This window comes from Hyla sarda, chromosome 2, assembly GCF_029499605.1.
Source record: "Hyla sarda isolate aHylSar1 chromosome 2, aHylSar1.hap1, whole genome shotgun sequence".
Lineage (NCBI taxonomy): Eukaryota > Metazoa > Chordata > Amphibia > Anura > Hylidae > Hyla > Hyla sarda.
In genome coordinates this window covers 189,969,959-189,992,597 of record NC_079190.1, presented here as the reverse complement: position 1 = coordinate 189,992,597, position 22,639 = coordinate 189,969,959, and the positions used below count along the sequence as shown (strand labels likewise).

The 22,639-nt window shown below is 44.9% G+C and overlaps 1 protein-coding gene across 2 annotated transcripts in view; it reads left to right on the top strand.

Annotated features, from left to right (window-relative positions):
* The window catches only part of RASA3 (RAS p21 protein activator 3), a 227,283-nt gene that overhangs the window by 63,524 nt on the left and 141,120 nt on the right, over positions 1 to 22,639 (top strand). For both annotated transcript variants that reach the window (XM_056555987.1, XM_056555988.1), the window contains exon 2: positions 8,573 to 8,690. In XM_056555987.1, coding sequence (XP_056411962.1) covers positions 8,573 to 8,690 — 118 coding nt within the window. The remainder of the gene's footprint in view (positions 1 to 8,572; positions 8,691 to 22,639) is intronic.

Below are 22,639 nucleotides of genomic sequence, written 5' to 3'. Positions count from 1 at the left end.
CATGGTGGAATATTTTTATATTTCATATAGATATGTCCTCCAACAATTTCATGTTTAACAGCACAGTATCAAAGATTTGCTTTCTGGGAGGCACCAATACTTTTTGATCATGAGCCAGAACGATCGTTACATTGCTTATTCAGTGAAAGCAATAAAATAGATGGTGCTGGAGGAATTACATTTTTTTATGATGTTTGAGGTTTGTGCAAAGCTTGGTGATGACTACTATGGGCAGCACAATGGCTCATGCTAGTAGTTGTCATCCATTACCCAAAGGGATCTATGGCGATCTGAGACCCTATGTCATACGGTTCCCGAAACTATGCACACCAACAATAGAGACCATAATGAATCAATATATGTACAAATAAAAAATATTTTTATTGAGATACAAAAATGAATAAAAGCACATAAAAAAAACATACAACAGAGGTACAGCAGAATACTCAGGAAGAAAAGTAGGGGATGAGGGCACAGATATTGATTACATAATCATGCAGAGTACAAAAGGGGGCATGCATCGAACATATATGATGGCATAGCTTGCTGGAATTTATTCTGGAACTAAGGAAATTATATATGCTAGTAGCGGTGAATCTCCAAATAGGTATGATACTATACAAAACTGCCACAATATATGTGACAAGGAGACCTATGGCAGAGCAACTGACCATATGCAGCAGGAAAAGACACAGAAAAAACAGAAAAGTACTATAAGCTATATGATCATGCACCCTATAGGAAAAATGCCTCTCACCTCCAACCCCAAACGTGTTTTCGCTACACAGCTTCGTCAGGGGGCGCGTAGTTGTCATCCATGTGGAAACCAGATAAATAGAATATTAAACCACTTTTCTAACTAGAATGTTTGATTGTTTATTTTAGAATATATTGCTCCTTCAATTGCTCTAGTTGATCTTTTTGGGTAGAAAATATGATAGACTTGTGCTTTCAAATAATACCAGGAATAGTGAAGTTGAACCTGGTAGGGTATAAGTAGAAATTGCAATTCACACAAGCAGTGAGGAAGTGAATTTTGAAATATACCCTTCACACCCCAGAAACAGAACTGAAATAGTATTTTCTTTAATTCATACTTGGCTATTGCAAAACCCCAGTTCTCGAGCTGAAAACTCCAGTGTGTTTCTCATTTTGTCTTCATTCAGTTACTCTGGCTGAGTATATGTCTAAAGCAGGAGTCTCAAATTATCTGGGGGCCACTGGAGGTAGCGGCTGGGTGAGGCTGGACCGCATGCGCCCCTCATATATAATGCCCCTCATATATAATGCCCCCATCATGCGCCCCTCACATATAATGCCCCATCATGCGCCCCTCATATATCATGCCTCCATCATGCGCCCCTCACATATAATGCCCCATCATGCGCCCCTCACATATAATGCCCCATCATGCGCCCCTCACATATAATGCAAATATATTATGCCCCCTAAGAAGATAGGTTAGCCCCTGGTGATACGCCGGTCCTCCCTTATTAGGTTAGTAATTAGGCAAGTTAAGTTTCACAGCTACATCACTTACATCTCCCTGCTGCAACCTAAAACATGCAGCGTCCTGCGCTGCGAATGCGATGATGTCACCAATCGCGTGCATCCCTCCAGGAAGGCTCGTTACAGGCTGCAGCAGGGAGATATAGGTACAGTAACAGTGTGTGCCGACGTGTGTGAAGTCTTCCGACATTTAGCGCTGCTTGCCGGACAAAAGTATCTGTTCCATTCACTGCAAGAATTAATACATAAAGCAAACACTTGTGGTCTAACACTAGAGACAAGATGGCTTCCAGCTTTTTCCAGAGGATAACATAGTGGTTGGTAGGTTAGGGGTAACAGTGATGTGTTTATCACAGATCTTCACGTCTCCCATTTTTTATTTGCAGAGAAAGGCAGGTTTGTTTTCTGTCAATTCTTACTGTTTGTTTTACGATGACTTTATATGTAGACTCACAGAAGTTCAGTGCACTGCGGATTTTCTTTGACATCTTCTGTCATACATGGCAGTACATTTTCTTTTATTCGGCTGCTTTATATGTTTACATTATTGTGCTGATCCAGAATAGTGTTTCTGCGTTACCTGTGTCATAGGAACGAATAGCCATCCCTAAGTTGCGGGAAACGAATACGTGATGGCAGTACTAGGATAAAACAGAACTGTTTTGCTAACTTTCTTGAGAATTGCTAAAGAATCAGGTGACAAACTCCTAGTCACTCTTTATATGGCCATTGCCTGAAATTACCTTACATTATTGTGTTTTAAAATCATTGCTTTGAAATCCTGCAGCTTGTACATTCATATTGTATGGTACACTGTGCACATCGGCATGTGGTCAGAGCTGCAATGGGCCTCGTGGGAAATAGTAGATGGCCCTTAATGTACTCTGGGGAGCACTTAACAGGTTTGTTTATAACTTGGGAGGAACTATTAAAAGGATGGTTGTACACAAGCTGGTACTTTATTTCATCAGTTCACCTTACAATTTAGCCTGCACTAGATAATAAAAGGAATTTATTTTGTTATAGTGTTAAAATATAACTTTTTCATTGATGATTTATAATTTTAAGTTCCATTACTCAACAATGTAAAGTGTTCCGGAATAATCTGTAATTCAGTAGCTAATGTGGGATACACTTTTGGATATAAATACTTCAAAGCAGTTTAAATGTACGCTATAAAATATAATATTTCACAAAAAAAAAAGCTTGAGTAAATCTTCAGTGTCTGGTGGAAATAGGAGATGTGTTCATTGATTATTTTTTTTTTTATTTCAAAAGAAGTTTAATGAAAATATTCATCAACAAGAACAATCATCATCAATAAGGCTCAAAGTAAAACAGTGCACAGAAATGCGAGTATGGAGTAGTTCTAGGCGAGCCGAACATATCAGGAATAACAAGAAAAAACAAAAAGAAACAAAGCAGTCAAAACGCACAGGGGGAAAGGGAAGGGCAGGGTAAGAGGGACAAAGGGCAGCGTTGACATGGGGGGGGGGGCAACAAGAGGCAGGATGAGAAGGAGGAGAGTCCGGAGAATAGGAGGCCAGAAGTGAGAAGATCCTAGGGGGATCACACTGGAAGAGAAGGAGAGTTAGAAAGTCCAAACTGTAAGAAGCTAGGAGAAGCAGCAAAATCCATCCAGTGGCGCCAGCACTTAATATATTGGTCCGAGGAACCATGCAGGTCCGCTAGGCATTCCTCCAGGCCTTGGAGATAGAGGACTTCCCTAAGCCAGTCGGTAGTAGTGTGGGGGGGGGGGACGTTGATTTCCAACGCCTCGGGATTACTCTCCTAGCAGCCGCTAGAAGCATGCCAATAAGGCTCTTCCTCAGGGATTCAGAAGAGCCGGGTAGCATAGATAGAAGAGCCTGTGGGGTGTTCGCCACCTGGGTACCAGTAATATCCTTAATAAGGGCCTGGACAGAAGAGCAGAAGCCGGTGTGTTCACTGATTTTTATTAAAGGCTCTGTACAGCTTTACACTGATATATTCTCTTTATTGTTGATTTGTCTCCTGAGTGCAAAATGAAGAAATTTTCCAAATAGTCTCTATTAGAAATGTCCTACCATTTAGCCGCTACTTCGAGAAAGATAAATGCTAAATTTTGCTCTCTGTTAGGCTAGGTTCAGACTACGGAATTTCCGCCGGAATTTTCACTTTGAAATTTCCGGCAGAAATTCCACTTACTATAATGCATAGTGTAGTGAATGGTTTTCCGTTCACAAATTCACACTTCGGAATTTGTGAAGCGGAAAATCCGGATGAAAAATCCGCTAGAAAATTTCCGCCTGAAGCAAGGGGTTGCTCTTTCTTCAGGCGGAAATCCTAGCGGAACACATGGCAGTCTATAGGAGACTGCAGTGTCCGCGCGGTCCTAGCGCCGACTAATTCAGTCGGCGCAGGTGGAACTCTGAATCTAGCCTTAGAGTTAAAAACAGAAGAGGGGAAAGAAACCCTGAAGGAAAGCTCACACAAGAGAGCAAAGATAAAGCAGTCTGCAAGGGTAAATCATTTAGGGGGGAGATTTATCAAAATCTGTGCAGAGGAAAAGTTCTGTATAAGTGCGAGTGAAAATACTGATGTAGAAAAGAAAGTAAACAACATTTTTAATGAAGACCTATGGAGAAAATGTTTATTGCATCTGAAAAGTACAATGCAAGAATAAAAAGTGTCCATTAATCTATTGCTACCTGTGTTCGTGCCCATGGCAGGCTGACATTGATTTGACCCCATGTGCAGTTATGGCTACCTATCCAAGTTATGATACTATAACTCTACAATTCCTCCCCATTCTACTTTCCCCTCACTTGCACCTTTAATTTTGTGTTTACCTATGTTTTAGGTGACAAAAGGCAGTAAACTTATTGCTATGATGATCATTCTTTACCTACCATACTATGGGTGCTCAGGCAGTTTGCACAACCATATTTATGGTTTGTCACAAAAATTTGTAATAAACCTCATTGAAACAGAATTTTTTTTTTGTCTGAATTGTTGATGGAAGAAGTTATTCCTGCTTCTGTTGTGTTCTTCGGAGACTAGCAGGGGGATTCCAGCTGACATTGAGGCTTGCCATGGTCTGATAATGCATTAAATCATCCTATTAAAAATAAAAGGATCCTCTTTAAAACTGTGTTTGCAGGCATTAGGCTGGGAACACACTTGTTTTTTATAAAAAAAAAATTATAATAATAAACTCACAAGAGTATGGTGGTAAAAAGTGGGTCCGCAGCAAGTTTCCACAGCTAAATTTCCACTTGTGGTTGCTAATGCCAAGACCTAATACATGAAAAAGCACCACAAAAAAAATAAAAATAAATGAAGGGGCAGATTTTTGTGGCTTTTTTATTTTCCAGCCCAAAAAAAATTTCTTAACAAAAGTTGTCTGTTCCTAGCCTTATGAAGTTAATGGACTGTAATAATTACCCTGTAAAAATAACGTGTTTTGGGGGGTAAAGGTAGCTGTTGGATAGTAATTTGATATAAAGGACACAAAATATTAACCCTTCTACTGTTCTTAGTTTTTTTGTTTTTTTTTTGCCCTTTGTGGCTTGGAGACAGCAGTCGCTAATTTTCCTTGGGACAGCAAGTGCTGTGTGTGTTTGATACTGAAAATAAAATGAGCAATAAAAGATGTACAACAAATAGTAGTGGCTTTTACCCCTTGTGTTTGCAGTATTTTCAGAAAGGATTTGCCTTTTTACACTCAACATTTTTTTGTGTGTTTTTTTTTAAATTTTACTGAAATTATTGTTTAAATTCATGTTTTCACAAATTTTTGCTCTATTTTTAGCCTTTAAATCAGTTTAGAAGTTTAGAAGGATAGGGGATAAGTTTTAGATCACGTGGGGGGGGGGGGGGGGTCCGACCGCCGGGCCCCCCGCGATCTCCTGTACGGGGCTGCGGCAATGTACAGGAAAGGGGGTGTTACGTCCCCGCATGACGCGGCAGCCGGCACGCCCCTCCATGTATCTCTATGGGATTCATGAAGGGGCGTGCTGGCTGCCGCATCATGCAGGAATGGATGGAACGCCCCCTTTCCTGTACATTGCCACGGCCCCCTTTTTTTCTCCTACTCTGGACAGTTCTTAAAATGGACAGAGTTGTCAGCTGAGAGCACTGTGTTCCAAAAAGAAATGACTTTCCTCTGTAGTATTCAGCAGCTAATAAGTACTGTAAGGATGAGCTGAAGCATTGCACACGTGTGTGAATAAAGTACCGACTTTGCTCCACCTAAATAATTTTGGAATACTGCCATGTTTTACAAAGATAGATATACATACACACACACACACACACATTGTAGCTACAGAGCGATATGGTAGGCAGTTTGCACTGTAATGAAAATCTCTTTGCACGTGATCCCATCTCCACTTCCCATTTAGTTATCGGAGGTTGGCATCACAACCCATCATATAAACTTAGATCATCTTTCCGCTGTTTAATATAAATTGATAATATCATATTCATTGTTTTGCCTACGCACATGTTTCTCCATTCCTGTGTTCGGTGACCTGAGCCGCCCTTTATCAGTGAGCTTGTCTACCTGTTATCTGTCACACCAGTTAATATTTTTAGCTTTAATAGCCTTTTAATGGATATGCTGGCTTACTGCACCTGACCGTATAAAACGCACTGGTCACGCAGTTTACTTCAGGGGCGTCAGCGTTCAGCAGGCAGCGGCTGATTGATTGTACAGTAATGTGATGTAGTGATGGAAGGTGCATTCAGGTAAGTAGGGCAAAGAGCAAATCTTGTAATATGTCTGGCCTTTCTGCAAAGACCTTTCATTTTAGGAAATAAATGGTAGACTTAATGGCCCTTTAATATTCTGATGTTACTCAGTGTAGTGTATTGCCATGCCATGTAGATATGTTTATATAGCTGGTTTCTAGGAAATGTATATCTGCTATAATAGTGAGACCTGTTTAGAATGCTGACTCTCCATAAAGGAGTTAGGAACTTGTGTATCTTCATACAGTATATGGTATAATTGTATCCCGTTAGAAGACTTAGTCTGGGTTACACCATTTTGTTTCAGTTTTGTGTCTGTTTCATCCTCAATATTGTTCTCCAGCATGTTATAGAAACACTTAGGACTTTATTAGGTTGAAGAGCTCATGAAAAAGACCCTTTACACCTCCAAATTCTTAGAAGTGAGCACTTGATTCCTGATGTTTACTTCTATTATTGTCAACAAGAAATCATCTGTTTAGACAGATAAATGTGCTACTGGCCAACAATAATTTATATAGGCCCGCACAAAAGACATGACCAGCCGAAGTATAAATAATTGCTTATTCACTAGCTGATGGCTGGGCCTCATACTTGAGGAGAAAAAAAAAATCAGCCTGGTAAGCTAATATTCAACCCCTGTAAATGGTCCATTACTGGTTCTCATTAAGAAGATCTAGCCTTGACATAGGACTAACGATGTCAGCCAACCAGTACAGCCAGTCAGTGCAATCAAGGGGTACTCATCAGCTGAGAAGACAGCCGGAGGTCCCTTACCTTGCTCCGTGCTGCCAGATCGGGGCTCAAGTATACAGGCAGCCTCGGCAGCCTGTATAAGTGGAGCGCTGATAACAGTTTTATGCAATGCATAGGATTGATCAATGTTTGCAATTGAAATATTGCATGTAATAGTCTCCTATGGGGACCTAAAAATAGTGAATAAAATAATGATAATAATAAAAAAGTGTTAATAAATGTGAATAAGCTTCTTCCCTAATAAATGTTTACATTACCCCCCTTTCCTATTTTATAAATAAAATAATGTAAACAGAATAAACATAACGTATCGCTGTCGGCGGGAATGTCCATACTATTAAAATATTATGTTAATTAAACCAAATGAAAACAGAAGTCCAGAATTGCTGATTTTTGGTCACTTCATATCCCAGAAATTATTTTGTAAAAAAAAGATCAAAAAGTCTAATCAAATCAAAAATGGTACCAAATACAAACTACAGATCTTAGGCTATGAAATGGAGTTTCATTGCAATCGTAAATATAACATAACATGTCATTTTTACCATAAAGTACACTACATAAAAATGAGACCCTCGCGTTGCTAATATGCAAATGAGCTCTTAAGCACAAAGGACGCGGGAGCAGGCATTGCGAGCTTCCCTATCTCCATCCCCTCTCCAAGCTGTCAGGTTCCCTCTAAAGCTATTATCCGGCATAAGTATTTTATTTATTTTTTTAAACTATGCCCATTCTGTGTGGTTTAAAAAAAAATAAACATCTACTTCCCTCCAGCACTCCCACGATGCCTGCTCTGGTCCCCTGATCCGATCGTCTTCCTGAGCTGCAGCCCAATGTGTCATACTACAGCTTAGTAAATCTCTGGCCAAGCCAGAACATCGCTATGGGGACCAGAGCAGGTCAGTGGAGGCAGTGCGGGAGGTAGTATTTTTATTTATTTATTTATTTTTTTTAAATATCCCACACAATGGCTAGACTCTCCCACCGGATAACCCGTTTTAAGCTGATCAGTTCTGGTTTCTGAAAAGACCAGATGGAGTGAATGTGTACTTATATCTTCATATTATGTGTATGACAACTTCCCAGGCACCTGACAACAAAGGCTTTTTCTGTCTTATTTGAGTGTTCTTCATTTACACCTGATCATAGAATTTCTTGTGGGGACCCGAATTTACACACTATGCATTCTATTAAGAGTGGCTATACACCCAATAAATTGTGTATTTGTGCCATTATCTGGACACAAGTCCCTTTATAAATTACCCATGTTTCCACCTACTGTAGGTGTCATTACCTTTGTTTGTGTTTTCTGAAGGGACTTCTGTGAAGACCTATTTTATTTGCTGTACGGGTTTTCTCCATTTTTTTTTTTAATGGAACATATCTGTAAGAATGGTGAAGAAAAAAATGGTTACTCGTGAAATGCCTCAGGGTGATCAGTACTTACTACTTGCTAATACCTGTTTATACTAACTGCCTTACAGATTGGGTGAACATAGAATATATGCCTTACTTTCTTATAAGCCTCAGTTAATGATGGATCTCCTGTTTTTTTTTTTTTTTTTTTTTTAAGGTGAAGCCAAAAATCTTCCTTCGTATCCCGGGCCAAACAAGATGCGAGATTGTTACTGTACTGTGAACCTAGACCAAGAGGAAGTGTTCAGGACCAAGATAGTGGAAAAGTCTCTATGGTAACTTTTTTCTACTTATACAAAATGTATTTTCTTCATTTATTTTCTTTGCCAAACCAAAAAGAAACTTCTAAGCAAATAAAACTGTCTTTGTAAGGATGGCTATGTTGGTGCCAGGTAGGGCCTATAATTAGGGCTCTGTTAGGACAGTAGTATCCTTTTCTTTTCTCTTCATCAATACTGTTGGGTTGTATGCTTGACCCCTGTCCCTTAAATACTTTTATTGTTGATACTTTAAAGGGGTACTCAACTGCTCAGCGCTTGGAACAAACTGTTCCGAACGCTGGAGCCGGTGCCGGGAGCTCGTGACTCCATAGCCTCGCCCTCTCAAGATGTCACGTCCCACCTCCTCAATGCAAGTCTATGGGAGGGGGCGTGATGGCTGTCATGCCCCCTCCCATAGACTTGCATTGTGGGAGCGGGGCGTGACATCATGAGGGGGTGAGGCTAAGGCATCACAAGCAGAGGAGTACCCCTTTAAGGCCTATTAGGCCTTTATTATGTGTATGGTAATAAAAGATCAAACACATCTTCATAGTAATTGTATAAATGTTGTGGTTCAGGTTCCTTTTTTTCTATTTTTTTTTCTTTTAAAATTTCATAATGTTTAATATTGCAACATCCCTCCAGCTGGGAAGATTGCTACATTAGATTTACAGTTAGATAGTTAAAGAACTGAGATGTCTCCTGCATTCTGCATGTTCCTAATGCTGCTATAAATCATGTCTGCTTGTGTGTCTGTGTATATTACCCACTGTTATGTTCTCTTTCCATAGCTCTTACAAAAGACTAAATATTGCCTCATGTTCTCTGGTCCAACAAATAACTGGCCAATGTATCCTATGTGATACAAACTGTATACATACCCTCTTTCCCCACCTATAAACATGCCGCAGTCTCCTGGCACTAAACTTTACCACGCCGATCTCAGGAGTGTACGATCTCTTCATACGGAACATCAGCTTTTGTTTTCGAAAGCAGGCGCTAGAGCCGGCCTTACATTCAAGGCTTGTGACTATTATGGTTGTATAGTTAGCTGAATAGTAATATTATTAAATTACTTAACCCCTTAAGGACCGGTGTTTTTCCGTTTTTGCACTTACGTTTTTTGCTCCTTGCCTTTAAAAAATTATAACTCTTTCAATGTTGGACCTAAAAATCCATATGATTGCTTATTTTTTGCGCCACCAATTCTACTTTGTAATGATGTCGGTCATTTTGCCCAAAAATCTACGGTGAAACGGGAAAAAAAAATCATTGTGAGACAAAATTGGAAAAAAAAAATGAAGTTTTGTAACTTTTGGGGGCTTCCGTTTCTACGTAGTAAATTTTTCAGTAAAAATGACACCTTATCTTTATTCTGTAGGTCCATACGATTAAAATGATACCCTACTTATATAGGTTTGATTTTGTCGTACTTCTGGAAAAAATCACAACTTCATGCAGGAAAATTAATACGTTTAAAATTGTCATCTTCTGACCCCTATAACTTTTTTTATTTTTCCGCTTATGGGGAGGGGTTAATAGGGGAGGGGTTAAATGATCTTTATTCACTTTTTTTTTCACTTTTTTTTTGGCAGTGTTATAGCTCCCATAGGGACCTAAAACACTGCACACACTGATCTTTCACATTGATCACTGGTTTCTCATAGGAAACCAGTGATCGATGATTCTGCAGCATGACTGCTCATGCCTGGATCTCAGGCACTGAGCAGTCATTCGGCAATCGGACAGCGAGGAGGCAGGTAGGGACCCTCCGGCTGTCCTGTAAGCTGTTTGGGATGCCGCGATTTCGCCGCGGCTATCCCGAACAGCCCACTGATCTAACCGGCACTTTTTACTTTCACTTTTAGCGGCGTGGCTCAGCTTTGAGTGCTCGGCTAAAGGGTTAATAGCGCGCGGCACCGCGATCAGTTGCGCGCGCTATTAGCGGCGGGTCCCGGCTTCACTATGACGCCGGGCCCGCCGTGATATAATGTGGGGTCACCGTGGGACCCTGCGTTATATCACGGGAGCGGGACCAAGGACTTACTCATACGTCCTTGGTCCTTAAGAGGTTAAAGGGTTACTCCTGTGGAAAACTTTTTTTTTTTTTTTTAAATCAACTGGTGCCAGAAAATTAAACAGATTTGTAAATCACTTCAAATCTTAATCCTTCCAGTACTTTTTAGGGGCTGTATACTAAAGAGAAATCCAAAAAAGAAATGCATTTCCTCTGATGTCATGACCACAGTGCTCTTTTCTGACCTCTTCTGTCCATTTTAGGAACTGTCCAGAGCAGCATATGTTTGCTATGGGGATTTTCTCCTGTTCTGGACAGTTACTAAAATGGACAGCAGAGGACCGCAGAGAGCACTGTGGTCATGACATCAGAGGAAATGCATTTCTTTTTTGGATTTCTCTTTATTATACAGCCCCTAAAAAGTACTGAAAGGATTAAGATTTTTTAATAGAAGTGATTTACAAATCTGTTTAACTTTCTGGCACCAGTTGATAAAAAAAAAAAAAAAAAAAAAAAAAAAAATTCTGCAGGAGTACCCCTTTAATGCCTGTGTTGTCTTTTATTGTTACTCTATGCAAAAATTAAATTATTTGAGCTTTTTATGGTGGTGCGTACAATATTTTTTGGCTTTTCTGAGCTACTGTTATTAAGACAGGATACAGTTTATTATTTAGACAGTGTTTGTTGGTACTAGGATTGTATAGCAGTTAAAGGAGAACTCCGGTATGGGTGGGAAAAAACAACTTATCCCCTATCCTAAGCATAGGGGATAAGTGTTAGATCGCGGGGGGTCCGACAGCTGGGGCCCCCTGGCATCTCCTGTACGGGGACCCGGCTCGCTCCTGCTCAATGCAGGAACCAAGCGTTTTCGACCACAGCCGAAGCTGCGGCCGACACGCTCCCTCCATACACTTCTATGGCAGGGCTTGAGTGCTGCCTTCGGCAATCTCCGGCTCTGCCATAGAAGTGAATGGATGGGGCGAGTCGGCCGCAGCTTCGGCTGTGGTCGAAAACGCTCGGCTCCTGCATTGAGCAGGAGTGTAGCCCATAGAGTGTGCAGATACTTATAACATTCTGTGCCACACACTCAAGCACTTATGTATGCACTTACAGACACACCAATCTAGTTATACATACCAGAGCACACACTTCAATACATAGACACTCACATGTGCGCACAAACACACCCAATTATAAACAGTACATACTTATATACACATACATATCTGTTTATACAAACACTTGAATACATCTACGCACATACTTATATATTTACACACACACGCGCCCTTATACATACACAAACACACTTATACAAACACCAGCATTGGAGATCAGTGGTGAATTCACTTAAGTATCGTAAAGGTAAAAACTTAGTTTTATTCAGTTTAATTTGTACTCTTACAGAAAGATCTGATCTTTTAGGCAAGTAAAGATATATAATAGGGCTAGCATATTAATAGACCTTTCAGTGCAGCTGTAGCTTAAAATAAAACGATTTTTATTATCTATTACTTTTTTTTTTTTTTTCATGAACCAACTCATTATTTTTCCTCATGCGAGTCCCTTCCCAGACAATCTCGGGGGTGTCTTCTAAAGAGGAACTTAAATGCACTGCAGGGTCCAACGCTGAGAGGGGGTAGGATGGGTTACAGGGTTTATTATCAGAATACATCTGTTGAGTATGTTACCATTTGCAAGCAGTTTATGTTAACATATTATAACAAAAAAAAAATTAATAAGTTTTTTTCTATTCTAGAGTTTGCTAATAAATCTCATATATGTCATTGATTGCAGCTAAACAAACAGCACTGCCCTGTATTTTATTTTGTTTTACAATTCTAGGTTGATACTGACACCGGCAGAGAAGGAAGCATGTGGGATGTTATACTGACCCCAGTAGAATGAGTAGAAGAAAATTATTTTTTTTTGCTAGATGACAATTCTAGATGGTTATCTATTTTAAAATAGTCATTTTAAATATATGGTGCTTGCTCTTGTATACAGATTTTATCCCGACGTATAGTAGGAGAGAAGATATTTTGAAGGCAGTTTGGTGTATTAAACTGTATTAGATCTTCTAATCTAAAGATAGGAGACCCACATGACACCCCCGCCCCTCATGAATTTGCAATGAACAGTTACAGGGAAGAAATGTTCAATTACTGAGCTGTAATTGGAATCGCAATTTCTCCTATGTGGTGTAATTGAGAACTATAAGAGAGCCTCATATGCTTCATCAGCAGAGAACAGATTACATCTACATCTCATTTCCTTCACTCAAAGTGTCCTTTTCTTAGGTCTTTTCAAAGTACCTAGCAAAAATAATTCCCATAGCTTTCCTAATCCAATAAACTGTATTGTTACAGTATATTGTTCAGATGATGGTAGAACACTATTTTTAGAATAGGTCAAAGGGTGGCCAAGTACTTCATTAGGATTTATTTTTTCTTTTTCTTTTTTTTTTTTTACTTTGGCCAGCTTGTACATTTTATGTTGTGTGATTATAGAAGCCTTTATTAAGAGAATCTGTTGAATACCATATATACTTGAGTATAAGCCGACCCGAATATAAGCCGAGGCCCCTAATTTCACTCCAAAAACCCAGGAAAAGTTATTGACTCGACTATAAGCCTAGGGTGGGAAATACATCATCCCCCCATGTCATCATCCAGACTCCCCGTCATCATCCCCCCCCCCCTTCATCATCACCGCCTGTCAATCCCTTCAGCCAGGGGCTGTCCAGGCATGCTGGGAGTTGTAGTTTTGAAACCTCTGGAGGTCCGCAGGTTGAAGACCCCTGCGGCCTCCGTCATTATCCAGACCCCCCCTTTAGTTTTCTACCCACCTCCCCTCGGTGGGAAGGAAGGGTGAGCTGGTCTGGGCAATCTATGCTGCAGGGACCGTCCGGTGGGGAGGGTTAGTTGTTCCGGGCTGTCAATCTTCACCGGGGGGGCCCTCTTCTCCTCGCTCCGGGCCTGCCCTGGACTAGTGACGTTGCCTTGACGACGATGCACAGGGACGTTCATGTGCAGCTGTAGTTTTGCAACATCTGGAGGTCCGCAGGTTGAAGACCACTGAGAAGGGATTGACAGGCTGAGAGTTCCCTCGAGTATAAGCCGAGGGGGGCGTTTTCAGCACGAAAAATCGTGCTTAAAAACTCTGCTTATACTTGAGTATATACGGTAGTTTTACATAGTGTAACTAATCTCATCTCCAAGTGGGAGTTGAAAGCACCTGCACAGATATTTCTGTTGGTGTGAAGTTCTGCTTGTAAGCTGAACAATTTGCATATATAAATAGTAAAAACTATTTGAGAAATACACCCAAAATTTCACTAAAAAGTTGTTCTCTAGGACATGGTCCTCTCCAAGAAAATGACCACTATGCATAATGTATGGTCTGAAAATCTGTCTTACGAAATCTGGTCTGGATAAGAGGGTGATGGTCTCAAAAAAAAAAAAAAAAATTATAATAATAATAATGGGAGTGATCTCTTCAAGAAGTTTAACTGTAAATATATATATATATATATATATATATAATGTATGAATACACACACAGTCTATGTGGCCACCCATGGTGTACACTAATGTCTGATGGGAGTACTTAAAAAGAAAAATGGTCACTTCACTCTCCACAGTTGACCTATGCCTCCTCTTCCTGCCTGCCTAGTGAATGAAGCAGGCAGACTGTGGTCAGTGTCCTCCCTAGCTGTGTCTGCTTGTTACATCTACATAGACTATGGTGATGTCTATTAAGTGTCAGCACAGTCTTAGACCATTTCTTCTCTTATATTTCCACTGAGGGGAAGTAGTAAAAAGTCATACGATGGCGTGACTGCCAGATAATTGTAGAAAACAGTCTATTTTAGCCAACATTTAATTATCATTCACAACCCCCCAGTTTGTCTTAAAATGTAAGCAATATTTTACATCGAGTGGGATGTTTTGGTACAAGACATGTAGCAGTTGTGGTTAATATTTTTTAATGTATCTTCCCTCTATGTACTGATATCTTATGCTGTAAATATTGTCCTAGATTTACAAAAACTGTCTAGTTCTTAGATGGTGTACTCTTAGACTAGACAATCAAAGACTGCTCACAAATTATCAAATTGTATCAGGCTGTTTGATAAATCTCTTACATTCTTAGACTTTCTAGCTTAAGTTAAGGCCAACTTTTAAATTGTTAGTTATTTTATACTACTTTTACCTGTTGTCTATCTATGTTATTGGTCTTGTATATTTTTTTTCACTTATTTAGGTTAGAAAAGGTTTTTCTGTTTTTGTTTTTTTCAATATTAGCACTATCCTTATTTTGTATTTTTGGATTAAACTTTTTGTAACTTTCAGAGGCATTTTTTGCTCTAATGTACTCGTATTTAGTAATTTTTTTTATACCTACACCACACTTATGTGACTATAATATTGTGTACACTGGGAATTTTGGTGCATTTGCAATAGTAAATCTGGCCCATTGTGATGTTTTCATCTTCATGTTATGCAGGGCTGTGGAGTCGGTAGATAAATACTCAGACTCCGGAGTTTCTTGTACTTCAGACTCCCTGACTCCTCTGTATTAATATGCAAATGTATTTTATACATTCCTTGAAGGAAAGAAAGGCAACATACATGTCATTATCATAGGACTACTGGCTAGGAAGCCAACAGTCTACTGTATTGAACAGTTTGTGTGCTGATCTGCTGCTGAAGATAGGGCAGTGGGAGGATCCAGGAAGGGGAATTTATTATGATTTCCCTAGTAGAATCCCATAGTCATGTTTAAAGGGGTACTCCGCCCCTAGACATCTTATCCCCTATCCAAAGGATAGGGGATAAGATGTCAGATCGCCGGGGTCCCACTGCTGGGGACCCCCGGGATCGCCGCTGCGGCACCACGCTTTCATTACTACACAGAGCAAGTTCGCTCTGTGCGTAATGATGGGCGATACAGGGGACGGAGCAGCATGTCATGGCTCCGCCCCTCGTGACATCATGGCCCGCCCCCTTAATGCAAGTCTATGGCAGAGGGCATGGTTTACAGCTTCAGTCTTGAACTATAGACCCTCCATTCCCTTCACTTATACAAGTGTCTCTAGTCCTGCAAAAACATGTTTACTTAATCCCTTATCAGTGAGAGGCTAGGTTACCCATGGGTTCCCTGTAACAGCAGAACACAACACTATGGAAAGTATAAGTATTGCCGCTCCTAATTGTGCGTTGCGTGCCATATAGTAAAGCACATGAAAAGCATGCTTCTTCACAATCACTTAACATGTTCGTTTTGCGGTTACGTGAGGCACTGCATGCATTGGTCTTTATTCTTACAGTAGAGAAGTCATTAATTATAACTCTTTGTGAATTGGGACATTTAAACTTGCTTTTTTTTTTTTTATTCCAATCTAAATTTAGTAGGAGTCGGTGCATTGTTTGCCGACTCAGACTCCAAATACCCAAAATTTCGTCCGACTCCGACTCCACAGCCCTGATTTTATGTAAGTGTCATTTAATATGCACATGCAGCAACAGAATATTAAAATTTTTTAACATAATACATGTTTCAGGAAAATCATGATGTAAGAGTAATGTAAATAATAAGGCAGGGGCATCTTAAGTGAGTATAGAGATATAGATATACTCTTAGAACCACAAGACGCAGTGTATACTGTACAGTACCTGCCTTAGTTATGCCTAGATCTTTGCAGTCTTTTACTCGCCATTTTCATGCTCCCTTTAAATATCTCAACAAAGTTTGTTCATTTTTCTTCGTTGAAGCGGTACGGTCCTGAAAATCACTTGGTTCATTAGGGTAATGTAATGTTTAGCACTGATTTAGTATCCACATGACAGGTCTTCTTTTGCTGCCAATCTCTCAGCTATAAAATTTCCCTGTTGAGAGGTGCCTGTCAATGCACTCATGTGTAAAGGCAACTTTGGAGATTTCCTAGCATTTTGCTAGTTGAACAAAATAAAAAATTACAATCAGTAGTTCAGAGGCGGCTCTAGACTTTTTAAGGCATTAGGCGAATCTCATTCAGGAGGTCCCCCCAGCCTGCAAACTTAAGAGAATAGTGGTGCATAAAGTGTATTCATCACCAGGGGTGTATGCAGGATTTTCTCACAGGTTGGGGTTTAAAAACATAAATGAATACCTCCACACCAGGACGTGATCTTGCTACTGCTATAACAATCATACTGTTATTATATAAAAACCACTATAGAAAGACCAATATCACCACTATACATTGGATAAATTCTTGACCCACACCATGATCACTACCATTTCCACCATATTGTGATGGGATAATATCACCAATCTGATACGAACACCGCTATACACAAACTAGTATCACCACTAATAACACTATACAAGAGACAAATAATTCCACCACACCATGACCACAACCATTACCACCATATAGTGACTGGATAATACCACCATACTGATACTGACACTGCTATACACAGACCAGTATCAACAATAACAAAACTATACAAGAGACAAATAATTCCACCACTCCATGACCACTACCATTACCACCATATAGTGACGGTATAATACCAACATACTGATACTGAAGAACACCACTATACACAGACCAGTATCATCAATAACAACACTATACAAGGGTCAAATTATACTGCCACACCATGACTACAGGTTACCACCATATACTGACAGGATAATACTACCATAATGATACTGAATAACACCACTATACACAGACTAGTATCACCAGCAATACCTCTATACAAGGAATACATTATTGTACCACACCATGACTATAAATTACCCACACATAGTAATGGAATAATATTGCCATACTGATTCTGAATTAACCACTGTACACAAACGTTAGTGACCTCAGCTCTACATAGGCTCTGAAGACCATATAAGTGATTACATACAGTTACATCTGGTGACGTCTTTTCTTATTGGAGCCATTCACATTCCTTTTTCTTCTCCATCCAGCCCAGACCGTCATGTCGATTCTTCCATCCACAACTCGTCTCCACATAACCTGCCAGACAAACATTTTAGGCTCTGTACTTGTCCAGCACTTATAGCGCTCTATACAGTACAAAAGTGGGTCGTGGGAAGAGAAAGTAGCCCACACCCCCCATTAGGTAGTTAGGTGCATCCTCCCCCCCATATGTTTGTAGCAACCGTCCCACTTATAGTTGTATCAGTCCCACTTTAGGTAGTAGTAGCAGCCATCTTTAGGTAGTACTAGTAGTAGCAGCAGCAGCCTGCTTTTGGCAGTAGTAGCAGCAGCCCCCTGTATGTTGTAGTAGCAGCAGCAGCCCCCATTAGGTAGTAGCAGCAGCAGCCCCCATTAGGTAGTAGCAGCAGCAGCCCCCATTAGGTAGTAGCAGCAGCAGCCCCCATTAGGTAGTAGCAGCAGCAGCCCCCATTAGGTAGTAGCAGCAGCAGCCCCCATTAGGTAGTAGCAGCAGCAGCCCCCATTAGGCAGCAGCAGCAGCCCCCATTAGGTAGCAGCAGCAGCAGCCCCCATTAGGTAGCAGCAGCAGCAGCCCCCATTAGGTAGCAGCAGCAGCAGCCCCCATTAGGTAGCAGCAGCAGCAGCCCCCATTAGGTAGCAGCAGCAGCAGCCCCCATTAGGTAGCAGCAGCAGCAGCCCCCATTAGGTAGCAGCAGCAGCAGCCCCCATTAGGTAGCAGCAGCAGCAGCCCCCATTAGGTAGCAGCAGCAGCAGCAGCCCCCATTAGGTAGCAGCAGCAGCCCCCATTAGGTAGCAGCAGCAGCAGCAGCCCCCATTAGGTAGCAGCAGCAGCAGCCCCCATTAGGTAGCAGCAGCAGCAGCCCCCATTAGGTAGCAGCAGCAGCAGCCCCCATTAGGTAGCAGCAGCAGCAGCCCCCATTAGGTAGCAGCAGCAGCAGCAGCCCCCATTAGGTAGCAGCAGCAGCAGCAGCCCCCATTAGGTAGCAGCAGCAGCAGCCCCCATTAGGTAGCAGCAGCAGCAGCCCCCCCCATTAGGTAGCAGCAGCAGCAGCCCCCCCCATTAGGTAGCAGCAGCAGCAGCCCCCCCCATTAGGTAGCAGCAGCAGCAGCCCCCCCCATTAGGTAGCAGCAGCAGCAGCCCCCCCCATTAGGTAGCAGCAGCAGCAGCCCCCCCCATTAGGTAGCAGCAGCAGCAGCCCCCCCCATTAGGTAGCAGCAGCAGCAGCCCCCCCCATTAGGTAGCAGCAGCAGCAGCCCCCCCCATTAGGTAGCAGCAGCAGCAGCAGCCCCCCCCCCATTAGGTAGCAGCAGCAGCAGCAGCCCCCCCCCCATTAGGTAGCAGCAGCAGCAGCAGCAGCCCCCCCCATTAGGTAGCAGCAGCAGCAGCAGCCCCCCCCATTAGGTAGCAGCAGCAGCAGCCCCCATTAGGTAGCAGCAGCAGCAGCAGCCCCCCCCCATTAGGTAGCAGCAGCAGCAGCAGCAGCCCCCCCATTAGGTAGCAGCAGCAGCAGCAGCAGCCCCCCCCATTAGGTAGCAGCAGCAGCAGCAGCAGCCCCCCCCATTAGGTAGCAGCAGCAGCAGCCCCCCCCATTAGGTAGCAGCAGCAGCAGCCCCCATTAGGTAGCAGCAGCAGCCCCCATTAGGTAGCAGCAGCAGCCCCCATTAGGTAGCAGCAGCAGCCCCCATTAGGTAGCAGCAGCAGCCCCCATTAGGTAGCAGCAGCAGCCCCCATTAGGTAGCAGCAGCAGCCCCCATTAGGTAGCAGCAGCAGCCCCCATTAGGTAGCAGCAGCAGCCCCCATTAGGTAGCAGCAGCAGCCCCCATTAGGTAGCAGCAGCAGCCCCCATTAGGTAGCAGCAGCAGCCCCCATTAGGTAGCAGCAGCAGCCCCCATTAGGTAGCAGCAGCAGCCCCCATTAGGTAGCAGCAGCAGCCCCCATTAGGTAGCAGCAGCAGCCCCCATTAGGTAGCAGCAGCAGCCCCCATTAGGTAGCAGCAGCAGCCCCCATTAGGTAGCAGCAGCAGCCCCCATTAGGTAGCAGCAGCAGCCCCCATTAGGTAGCAGCAGCAGCCCCCATTAGGTAGCAGCAGCAGCCCCCATTAGGTAGCAGCAGCAGCCCCCATTAGGTAGCAGCAGCAGCCCCCATTAGGTAGCAGCAGCAGCCCCCATTAGGTAGCAGCAGCAGCCCCCATTAGGTAGCAGCAGCAGCCCCCATTAGGTAGCAGCAGCAGCCCCCATTAGGTAGCAGCAGCAGCCCCCATTAGGTAGCAGCAGCAGCCCCCATTAGGTAGCAGCAGCAGCCCCCATTAGGTAGCAGCAGCAGCCCCCATTAGGTAGCAGCAGCAGCCCCCATTAGGTAGCAGCAGCAGCCCCCATTAGGTAGCAGCAGCAGCCCCCATTAGGTAGCAGCAGCAGCCCCCATTAGGTAGCAGCAGCAGCAGCCCCATTAGGTAGCAGCAGCAGCAGCAGCCCCCATTAGGTAGCAGCAGCAGCAGCAGCCCCCATTAGGTAGCAGCAGCAGCAGCAGCCCCCATTAGGTAGCAGCAGCAGCAGCAGCCCCCATTAGGTAGCAGCAGCAGCAGCAGCCCCCATTAGGTAGCAGCAGCAGCAGCAGCCCCCATTAGGTAGCAGCAGCAGCAGCAGCCCCCATTAGGTAGCAGCAGCAGCAGCAGCCCCCATTAGGTAGCAGCAGCAGCCCCCATTAGGTAGCAGCAGCAGCAGCCCCCATTAGGTAGCAGCAGCAGCAGCAGCCCCCATTAGGTAGCAGCAGCAGCAGCAGCCCCCATTAGGTAGCAGCAGCAGCAGCAGCCCCCATTAGGTAGCAGCAGCAGCAGCAGCCCCCATTAGGTAGCAGCAGCAGCAGCAGCCCCCATTAGGTAGCAGCAGCAGCAGCAGCCCCCATTAGGTAGCAGCAGCAGCAGCAGCCCCCATTAGGTAGCAGCAGCAGCAGCAGCCCCCATTAGGTAGCAGCAGCAGCAGCAGCCCCCATTAGGTAGCAGCAGCAGCAGCAGCCCCCATTAGGTAGCAGCAGCAGCAGCAGCCCCCATTAGGTAGCAGCAGCAGCAGCAGCCCCCATTAGGTAGCAGCAGCAGCAGCAGCCCCCATTAGGTAGCAGCAGCAGCAGCAGCCCCCATTAGGTAGCAGCAGCAGCAGCCCCCATTAGGTAGCAGCAGCAGCAGCCCCCATTAGGTAGCAGCAGCAGCAGCCCCCATTAGGTAGCAGCAGCAGCAGCCCCCCATTAGGTAGCAGCAGCAGCAGCCCCCATTAGGTAGCAGCAGCAGCAGCCCCCCATTAGGTAGCAGCAGCAGCAGCCCCCATTAGGTAGCAGCAGCAGCAGCAGCCCCCATTAGGTAGCAGCAGCAGCAGCAGCCCCCCCCATTAGGTAGCAGCAGCAGCCCCCCCCCATTAGGTAGCAGCAGCAGCAGCAGCCCCCCCCATTAGGTAGCAGCAGCAGCCCCCCCCCATTAGGTAGCAGCAGCAGCAGCCCCCCCCCATTAGGTAGCAGCAGCAGCAGCCCCCCCCCCCATTAGGTAGCAGCAGCAGCAGCCCCCCCCATTAGGTAGCAGCAGCAGCAGCCCCCCCCATTAGGTAGCAGCAGCAGCAGCAGCCCCCCCCATTAGGTAGCAGCAGCCCCCCCCATTAGGTAGCAGCAGCAGCCCCCCCCATTAGGTAGCAGCAGCAGCCCCCCCCATTAGGTAGCAGCAGCAGCAGCAGCCCCCCCCATTAGGCAGCAGCAGCAGCCCCCCCCATTAGGTAGCAGCAGCAGCAGCAGCAGCCCCCCCCCATTAGGTAGCAGCAGCAGCCCCCCCCCCCCATTAGGTAGCAGCAGCAGCCCCCCCCCCCATTAGGTAGCAGCAGCCCCTCCCATTAGGTAGCAGCAGCAGCCCCCCCCCCATTAGGTAGCAGCAGCAGCCCCCCCCATTAGGTAGCAGCAGCAGCCCCCCCCATTAGGTAGCAGCAGCCCCTCCCATTAGGTAGCAGCAGCAGCCCCCCCCCATTAGGTAGCAGCAGCAGCCCCCCCCCCATTAGGTAGCAGCAGCAGCAGCAGCCCCCCCCCCATTAGGTAGCAGCAGCAGCAGCCCCCCCCCCCATTAGGTAGCAGCAGCAGCAGCCCCCCCCCATTAGGTAGCAGCAGCAGCAGCAGCCCCCCCCCATTAGGCAGCAGCAGCAGCAGCCCCCCCCCATTGGGTAGCAGCAGCAGCAGCCCCCCCCCATTGGGTAGCAGCAGCCCCCCCCCCATTGGGTAGCAGCAGCGGCCCCCCCCCATTGGGTAGCAGCAGCGGCCCCCCCCATTAGGTAGCAGCAGCAGCCGCCCCCCCCATTAGGTAGCAGCAGCAGCCCCCCCCCCATTAGGTAGCAGCAGCAGCCCCCCCCCATTAGGTAGCAGCAGCAGCAGCCCCCCCCCATTAGGTAGCAGCAGCAGCAGCCCCCCCCCCATTAGGTAGCAGCAGCAGCAGCCCCCCCCCATTAGGTAGCAGCAGCCCCCCCATTAGGTAGCAGCAGCAGCGGCCCCCCCCCATTAGGTAGCAGCAGCAGCGGCCCCCCCCATTAGGTAGCAGCAGCAGCGGCCCCCCCATTAGGTAGCAGCAGCAGCGGCCCCCACATTAGGTAGCAGCAGCAGCGGCCCCCCATTAGGTAGCAGCAGCAGCGGCCCCCCCATTAGGTAGCAGCAGCAGCCCACCCCATTAGGTAGCAGCAGCAGCAGCCCCCCCCATTAGGTAGCAGCAGCAGCAGCCCACCCCCATTAGGTGGTAGCAGCAGCAGCCCACCCCCATTAGGTAGCAGCAGCAGCCCACCCCCATTAGGTAGCAGCAGCAGCCCACCCCCCATTAGGTAGCAGCAGCAGGCCCACCCCCATTAGGTAGCAGCAGCCCACCCCCATTAGGTAGCAGCAGCAGCAGCCCCCCCCCATTAGGTAGCAGCAGCAGCAGCCCACCCCCATTAGGTAGCAGCAGCAGCCCACCCCCATTAGGTAGCAGC